This window comes from Hylaeus anthracinus, unplaced genomic scaffold, assembly GCF_026225885.1.
Source record: "Hylaeus anthracinus isolate JK02 unplaced genomic scaffold, UHH_iyHylAnth1.0_haploid 12002, whole genome shotgun sequence".
NCBI lineage: Eukaryota > Metazoa > Arthropoda > Insecta > Hymenoptera > Colletidae > Hylaeus > Hylaeus anthracinus.
In genome coordinates, this window is record NW_026534349.1 from 9996398 (window position 1) to 10005923 (window position 9526).

The window sequence follows — 9526 nt, forward strand, 5'->3', positions numbered from 1 at the left end:
CACGTCACGAAAATCGAGCGTTAGCGTAATTAAGTAATTAAACCTCGCGGGTGAAATCGGACCGTGCCTTTCCCATTCAATGTGTCGCGCGCACTGAAAACCGGCACGAAAACTGTACGTTTCAGCCCGGCGGCGAGTCTGTCACCGTGCACGCTCCGCTACTCTGTGATCGTTCGTAAACATTTGCGGAGCACAATGTGTCCAACTGACAAAAGGAGCTTGCACTACAGCTCCCGTATAAAAGCATTAATTACGGCCGCTTTTGTCTACGTGCAAAAGGCACGCTTTGATCGTCATTTTGATACGTGACATTCGATTTTACGAACGTTACCCGTTTTGTCATGTTTAAATCGCATTTCTGCCCGCCCGTTCCATGTCTGTGCGCGCGACTGTATGAAACACACTGAATGCTACACGAGTGAACTCGTTCCTTCGAACAGTTCGGGAAACATTCGATCGTGTTTTCTTTTCAACCGGATTGTTTATGGTAATCAAATAATCGCTTAAATTACTGCGCACAGGACACATTCAACGGTGAACTTGTATAATATAGTGTTGCATATTAATCAATTCAATTTTCAATTGGTTCGTTCGATCAATTCGAATTTTAGTTTCAATTACAATTAACTTCGATTGCAACTGAAAAGCGAGATTTTAATTGCAGTTAACCTTTGATCGCGATTGAAAAACGAGACAATTGCGGTGTATTCTGTTTTAGAGGCGCACAGGCTCTAGCTTGGACGGTGCCTCTTAGGCGTCAACGGTATCGAACGATATCCACTTAACCCTTTCTCAGCTGCTGAGACACATATGTCTCAGTAATTTCTTCGGTACGTTTGATTCTTACATTTCTCACTTTAACTTTTTAGAGTTATATGTTTTACTAATAACTGTTTCACCTTTTATTTAACTGTTTATGTTTGACGGAATGTTCTTTAATGCTCACCTCAAAAAGTTGAAATTACTCAGATGTATAGTTTAATTTTTTATTTAAGATTTTTCATACAATTGGCTATACTATAAATTAACACTAAATGTTAAATAAGTAAAAACAGAAAATACAAGTCCAAACGCATTAAGGGAGGAGGCCATTTTGGACGCGTGAAAGTCATAATTATATTCAACAATTTTCTTTTCGATAGCTATTGACCTAACGGAAAATTTGTTCGGTGGTGTTTAGTATACGTATAATGTATGACAACAAAATAATTTGTATTTAGATTTTTTAAATAAAATAACAATATTTGTGAACATTGTTGCTACTAAAGTTGGCGAATTGTATGATGCGATGAGTTTTCACCTTTTATAATAGTAAATATTTTCAATTGTGATGGTTAATAGGAACTCCAATCATTCTAATCGCCGTCTTTCGATGTAGTCGATTTCGCATCGCGAAATATTTACAGGTACGATGGCAGAATACCTTAATAATTAGTGATAACAGACCATGTACACATCTGTAATGTGCCATTCAAATATGATACTTATTCGCAATACGTCTTCTCCCATCATCGAAGCCAAGAGACTCGTAAAAAATAAGTTTAATGTCTGATTTAAAATGTTTGAGTTGAATATCAGCTTAATTAACAGATAATTCTTAATTTCTGTTACAAGGTACAAGAAAAATAATATGTTTCCGCGTAAAACAAATATCAGTAGCTACGAAACCGTTGAACAATCTCTCCTGCACCATACTTACTTTTTAAAACCACTCGCAGTATATCTAAAACATTTTTTTGTGTCGTAGAAAATAATAAAGTTAAATAGGCATCTTTTCAACGATGAAACACCATGTATGTGAATCACCAAAAAAAATTAATATTCCTACCAGCCTGTGAAGTTTGATAATATTGATAAAGACGCATTGAAAAATTAAATTTCGCTTTGCAATTTTTCTATTAAGAATCGTATAGACGATTCGAAACCCTTGAAAGGGTCTAAACCTATGGTAAAGATTTCGCGTCGAGAAGAAACTTGGACTAGTCGAGTTAACTTTAAAGAAAATTACCGTACAGGTATGAAGGAAAAGCACCTTGAAGGGTGACAAAGGGTGGAACGTTGTTTTCCAAAGAAAGCAGCATGAATGTCACTTGGTAATCTTACAATAAACCAATGCACTTGCAGCGGGTCAGTCGTCTCGCACACGGCTGCCATCGGCTAATCCCTTTGATCCGTTAAGTACACAGATGGTTCCAGTCGGTCTGTTACCGAAAAAGTACCCACAGATTAGCTTACGAGCGGTAACTTGGAGATTACGATATCGACGATATCGCCAACTCCAGTTATTAGCGCATCGTGAAACGAAAGAAATTTGATCGAAACAAGTATAAACAGACGATTACAATTTGATTCGTTTAGATAAAATTACGTTTCAACAAAAAAATATTCGAATTTGTTTCGTTTACTTTTTCGATGATGGCATATTCGTTCGAACAAATAAAATTAATAAAAAATAATACGAACAAGCATACAGTCTTATAATGTTATTCCCACAACGGTATTATTCGTTACACGTTTCGTGTCGAATCGTATAAAAAATACGTGCGTGTACGAGTATAGAAGCCGTTTTACGGTTAACGAATCGGTACTTGGTTATTTATGAAAAGGTTCATCCGAAAAATCTAGACGCAACCCCTGAAATTCAACAAGTGCCTCTGAAAGTCGAGCGAGAAAGGATAAACGAGTGAGCGAGCAACAACATCCAACCTCTATTACGTGCGTGACGCGACTGATCTCCCGCGCGGGGAGTAGGGAGACGACGGTTCCGAAAGCGTTGAGTGGGGGTAGACGGTCGGTCGTGTTCGATAGAGTTCGCGAATCGTCGGCCGCGCTCGGCTTCTGGTTTCTCCCGCGGCCGCATAAGCGGTGTCAGCGTGTGCGCAGACCGGCTGCGCAGCAGGCGTGTGCGTTGTCCAGATTCTTTGTGCCATTCCTGGCATACCAAAAACAAGAGTGGTGACTGCGCTCGTATTTACCGGGGTGCAGCGTTGCGCGCTAATATTACTGTGCGAATTTTCCCGGTGGTGTAAAAGGCTCCGCGCGCGCGCGACGCCACGTCAGCTCGCCCAGTGGTAAGTACATTAAAGAATATAGTGTCGAAACGTCCTCGAAAGAGCGCGTCTACTCGTCCACGCCCGTGTGTCCCAGCGGCGTCGTCCCACACAGGGGCCGCGCACGGAACGGATTCGACAGCAGCGACGACGGCGATATACACACCGTCGGACACAGACAGACGGACAGACGGACGAAAAGGAGCGAGACAGATGGAGCGATAGACGCTCCGCGAAAGAAAGAGACGTGACGACGTACCAACCGTGCGATAAAGAGAAATATTAGGAGGAAAAGAGAAGATACAGGCGAACCGACTGCGTGAACGCGTGTACGGTTACGAGAACGTGTACGAGTGCCGGGGTTATACGGTCGCGACTGTGCTACGAATCGGTAAAAGATACTACCGATTCCTCCTATATTCCTCATGTGTCGTGATCGTCGGGTTCGTATTTCCGGTGACCGTGATGTTCGCATTGCTAGCCCCGTGTTGCTGCTAGTGGTGCTGCTCCTACTACCACTCGGGGGGAAAGAGAGAGGGAGCATGTATGCGTGAGGGAGCGAGAAAGGATAGGAGAAAGATAAGAAGGAGAGGGAGCGAATGAAAGAGAGATGAAACGATAGCGGGATCAGTTTGATAAACGAAGAGCTCGAGTCGTGCCGGTCTATCGCATCTACCGTGGAGTTTGGTGGTGCATCGGTGCATCCGTCTTTGTCCGATTGTCGCGTGTTTACGAGCGTTGTGTCAGCTGTGTGTCAAGAGAACGCGACGTCGCGTGAATGTGTTAGAGAGAAGCGTGTGCAGTCACTCTGGCAACGTGTACGACTCGGCGTACACCGTACAGTGTACAGCGTATGCCACGGACTCGTCGAGGAGGTTAGGACGAAGCGTGATCGGTGTGCCGGTGGTGGTGGGCTGCGTGCGTTTCCCCGACGGAGAGCGCGCCACGACAGAAACGTGTGCCTCTGCCTAGTGCCAGCGTGCCAGCCCGCTCGCTCACCCGCTTCTGGTGAGATTCGTATGGTGAATTATTGATCCGCGGCGGCGTGTGCGTGCGGAAAAACCGCGCGAGTAAAAGAGACGAATTCGCGGAGGATAGGAAAAAGAGTCGGACGAAGGAAACGGAGGAAACGTTAAGAGATACATACGTACTATATAGTACCGGCTTGGCGTACCGGTGTCGTTGTTTTCAAAACTGTGCGCGCGCGAACACGCACTTCGTTCGCGACCGCGGCGATACATAACACGAACTCGTACTTGTTCTCCGGTTTGGAGGTGGAGCGTCGGTGCCAGCGACGGATTTTCTTTCTCCTAGCCAGGACCAAACCAAGTGTTCGCACGTACTCCGTTCCTCTCGACTTTGTACGTGCGTCGACGTACTACCTACATACGCGTCTGTCTTTCTCCCCTTTCCTGTCATTCTCGCGCGATCTCTTTCTCTTTCTCTTTCGCTCTCTACCTCTGCCTCCGTTCCCCGCTCTTTCTCCGCTCGGTACTCGCGTGTTATATGTGTGTGTGCGTTTCTCTCCGTCTCACTCTGGCCGCGTTACCGTCGCCGCGTGTGCGTCAACAAAACTAAACGCGGGAAAAGCTCCGCGCGAAATATATCCGCGGGGAATGTAGACGGTGTTTAGCGCGTTACGCGGTGCGTTTTCGATGCTCGGCCAGTGAGTGCCCAGTGCAGAGATACGGGAACGGATATTTCGACCATCGGACCGAGAAAAGTTTTGAGCGGGAAGCGTTGTCGTCGTCGTAAGACGACGGCGACCACGATCGCGACGACGACACCCATCACGATAAACCTTCGAGGAACTTAAACACGCCACGCTGGTGTTGTCTTTCTCGCGCTCTTTCGCCTCTTGATAATCCAGGACAAGCAAACCCTTCCTTCGCCGCCGCGACTTGGATGGATACTGTGCATTATTTCTGGAGTGAGTTTCTCTTTTAATCGTGTGCCTGTGTTGCGAATGTACGCTTGCATGCGACACTGTGTGGGTCACCTCTCCGGGCTTGTGTACGCGTATGTGTTTGTGCGACGAGTGGCTTTGTAACACGCGGTACCGCGCCGCTGTTGTTTTTATCGTGCTCTCTTGGCTAGGCATCAGGTTTGCCGGATTCAAGTTTTTATTCTGAGCTAAACGATCCGCGGATAAAACCAACCAATTTTAAAATTCTTTTTCAATTTTACCATTGGGTTTACCGTTTACATATGGGAAGCTAATGACTATAAATACGCGAACTTGATAAATAGAACGAAAACAGTTGACGATCGTGTCTCAAGCAGATCGAAAAGATTGTCAACAGAGTCGCATGCAAGCGTCCATACACTCAGAGGGTTAAATGTATCGAATGGAAAGCTCAAGATCCAGTCGCAGATGATCTTGCTTCGAGAATCATATCAAATTTTTAAAGCGAAAACGTTCAACGGAACCTTTCCACGCACGAGTCGCCAAGCAGACGACGGTTTTTCAAAGATGATTTCGAAAAAGATTTAAACGATTTATAAAAACATCCTAGGTGCACCGCGAAACTGTACCACGCATAGAAAATGCGCTTCACGGTTGATTTGTATGGTGACAAATGAAACCAAACGGAGATCCGACACGAACTGGGTTTGCTTTGAATTCGTACAAAGTATTGCGCATATAACAATCCAAGAAACTACTTCTCTCAAAGGGAAATGTTGCGAGGAGATCATCGGTATTTTCGTGCAAATAATTTTAGCACAATGAAAATCGAATGTATTTTCTCGCACCGTGCAAAACCGAAAAAAGTCAGATTTCTCGCATTTGAAGTCGAGGAAGAGAATCCGACGACCCTGCTAGGCGTCGTCGCCGTCGGGACGCGCGGCTGTGGACAGTTTACGATTATCTTTTTAATTTTGCGATCCTTTTCTTTGGAGATACTATCCTTCCTTAGTTCCTAGTCGAACGAATATTTCCTTAAAAGCGCATCTGGGAATATTGGTTGCTTAACCGTGGTTGTTTACATCGTTAAAACTTTTTTCCTCGGCTGGTAAAAAAAGACGTCGAAAAACAAGCCAAGCCGAACGTGACTTCTCGGAAATGTACCGTGTAACACGATTTGTTTAGCCACAAACGAATCTTGTACGCTGGAACGTGCACGGTTGCCGAGGAACATCACGAAAATATTCGAGTGACAGTGATTTTAGCACAATGACGTTATCGTAGTAGGTTATCGAGAATAATTCCAGGGTAACACGGTAACACGCTGTTACATAAATTTGATCGGATACTTGTTCTGTTATCGTAGCTGGTAAGCGGTAGAGCCAGGTACGCCGTTCGTGTAAAAGATTGTTGCTGTTGATTGCGTATTTCGGGTCAGTTTATTCGCAGACTTCTGTCATCGACGCGTTCGTATTTCAATTAGATACCACTCGCCGAGTCTAGCCTCTGCGTAAGCTCCAACGTGACTACAGAAAACGCGTACAATGCCAACGTTTTCGCGGTGTTATTATCGAGGAATAGATTTATTACAATCTTTATCGTACATCGGAGCGTGACTCATGGATGGTTGTAATGAAGTTTTTTTTAAAAAAGGTTACGCACAAGTAGACGAGTTTGTAAAGTAGTATGTAAATACCGAGAGAAAATGTTGCAACGTTTGGATTCCGTTTCTGGGCTTCCATTCGAATTTTTGGGTACAATTTACCGCGAGAAAAATTCTCTTGTCGACCCAAATACCGAATCATAGCGCCAACGTGACTTCCTTCTACCGTTTGCTCGGTTTTACCACTACCCGATCCAATATGAATTTCTAAACCCGCACGGAACAAACTTGTTATATTATCGATAACTGTTTGACGCAAAGCCAATAGTGTTCTTTGCGTTTCGATTTATTTTCAGTTTGATAATGGCTATTACCGTTACTTATCTGGCGCGTTCACGCATGAAATAAGAGTAACGCATGCAATCGAAGCATTGGAAGCCATTTTCTTTTTTGAGCTATCGCGTTTTACCAGCGAATCGTATGTCGCAACGGCGGATACCGGTTCGAATTTAACGTAAATTTTATTCTACTTCAAAGGATCTTGGGGTCGCGTGGATTAAAAGCCACCTCTTTCGCTGCACCTGTACTTTGCGATTTTTTCAATTTCTAAAATATTTTCAAACGTTCTTTCAATCAAACATGGTACATACACACTACGAAATAAAACTCTATTGTTAGTTTTTAGATTTTACAATTAATATGCGCGTTACTACTTTAAAAACTTTGTAATTCTTGGACATTGAAAGACGTTTGTTTCTTTACGTTTTATCTCTTTACAGTTTTTCAGCTTTACTAAATTAATATATCGTAGCAGCACGACGTATCTAATTGTTATTAAATGGAAATTCGAACACAGAACTGTAATCTGTTAAAACCGAGAGTGCGTATTACATCGACGTTTGAAGAATGAGGCAATATGTTACTTCTTAAACTCTCGAAAATTAATAGGTACATTACTACGTTAAAGGTTTTCAATTTTAAGTCATTGAAAAAGTTATTTCCTCAGGAACGGGGGAGGGGGTGTGTGTGTGTTAAAGTGATAGAATTTCTTTATATCCACTAAATTTTATTAAATTAATATATTGCAGCTGCATGGCAGCGACATCTAATTGTTATTAAGTGGAAATTCGAACACTTAACTCTAACTTTACAAAGCCAAGATGGCCTGTTGCATCAACGTTTATCAACGTTCACAAACTAAAATATGAATTGCACCAAATTGCATTGAATTTTTTAAAGAAATTATTGGAAACGTCAACTTTGAACTTTCTATGTTTACGTTTCTCAAGCTACAAACATTTTTCTTAGTATAAGTAATTAATTTTGTTAGGGTAATACGTCGTTGTACAAGGTGTGTACAAAAGAACGCATGACTGTTTTAAAAATTCAACAAAATATTTTTAATCAGAATGTTTAACATGGAATAACACGAAAATTGAAAGAAATAGATCGTATTAGTAAGAATTGCGCGAATTTTTTAGCAAATTGTAGAGCTATCTGTTGAAGTCTCTTATGAAAACTTTTTATTCCTAGAAAACAAAGTAGCACGGATATTAGAAAGTAGAAAAGTTCAAGGATCGCATTAACTAAAGTATTTAATATAACATTTATATTCATCGGAAATAGTGGAATTAAAAATAGCTCATCTACGTTCCTTTTATTAAGCTGTTTGAATGTACTTACTTACACTACACATTCTCAGAAATTGATTAACTGTTACGTCAGGAGACATTCAGGAGCTTTGAAGTGTTCAGGCGGGGCATGGCGCAAACACTGTTGGGAGATAGTAATATAGAGTTCAGTTTGACAGTCCTTCGAAATCATCAGGTTTTCAAATTTCACCGCAGATTTTTTAGCACATAAAGGTTTCGAAACTTGGTTCTCGACGAAAGTGTAAAAATAAAATCAATTTTTTTGTTATCTTCAAACTAGACGGAACACCTAATCACTACGCGGCGTTGAAATTAAAAACGGGGGCTGGTTAAAATTCGTTAGTTGGGTTTGTAGCGTGCGATAGGCATCGAAGTTTTAACTGGCCGGATAAAATCTGGGGTTCCGTTCAGGGAAAAGGATCTCGGTTAAGCAGCAGGTGCAACGTGTGTTTCTTCGAGCCTGTTCCGCCCTCCTCGTTCCTGTTGGCCGAACAGCTCGTTTTTCTTCCGAGGAGCAAAGCGTTGCATGCACACGGAACCGGTAGCGGCGGTAATCGGTAATCGATGAATTCGATATTCATATCACCTTCGCTAAACCCGTATTCACTTTCTACGCCCGATATCGGCCTTTTATCGTCTCGTCTTATCGACTAGTCAAATATTGGAACTCGGATAACGTCTTTTTCTCTTTTGCTAATCTCGCATCTTTATTCGCCAAAGACTTTTAATCCTACACCTACCGACGCCGTCGTTCGACGCGTATCTATCATAAACACTGCAATATCTGTTTAATTACACTGAGAAGAGCCAACGCAACTCTTCAATGTACAACCAGTTCCCTATTCTGATAATTGTCACCGGAAGTTACTATAAAGCTTTGTTAGTGACCGAGCAATTTACAAAATAAATGAAAATACATTGGTAGAATTGACTGGCTTGATAGTTCTTGTGTTAATATCTAAGCAATGTGTCATATGAACAGAGCGTAGACGATCGAAAGCTTTTGAAAATCTGTGAGAAGGGGTATACTCATATTTTAGCAAATGGGAAATTGACCGATTCGTCTCGCGATCTTAACCACTTGTGCTGCGAACAACGTGCATCACACGTGATAGCTTCTTCATGTCAAGCCTGGAAGCGACACGCACGTTGCGTGTGACTTCTTCCTCGGTTCGCAATAAACTCATGCGTCTTCCAGAGGACTGGGGGGGGGGGGGGGCCGGGGGGGGGGGGGCAAAATTTAATAAAGATGTGATATGAATTAAAAAAAAACAAGGGAATCAATGAATTTTTTTTTATAGAACGGTAACATTTT

The 9526-nt window shown here is 42.5% G+C and overlaps 1 protein-coding gene across 8 annotated transcripts in view; it reads left to right on the forward strand.

The window, feature by feature from the left end:
- Positions 1-2542: 2542 nt before the first annotated feature.
- LOC128892055 (protein scalloped) overlaps positions 2543-9526 on the forward strand; it is a 215384-nt gene continuing 208400 nt past the window's right edge. For 3 of the 8 annotated variants that reach the window (XM_054152135.1, XM_054152133.1, XM_054152139.1), the window contains exon 1: positions 4067-4980. Coding sequence is in view for 1 of the 8 variants with exons in the window: in XM_054152139.1 (XP_054008114.1) it covers positions 4956-4980 (25 nt within the window). In the remaining 7 variants the exon portion in view is untranslated. The other 5 variants (XM_054152134.1, XM_054152132.1, XM_054152138.1 and 2 more) reach the window with 4 other exon arrangements.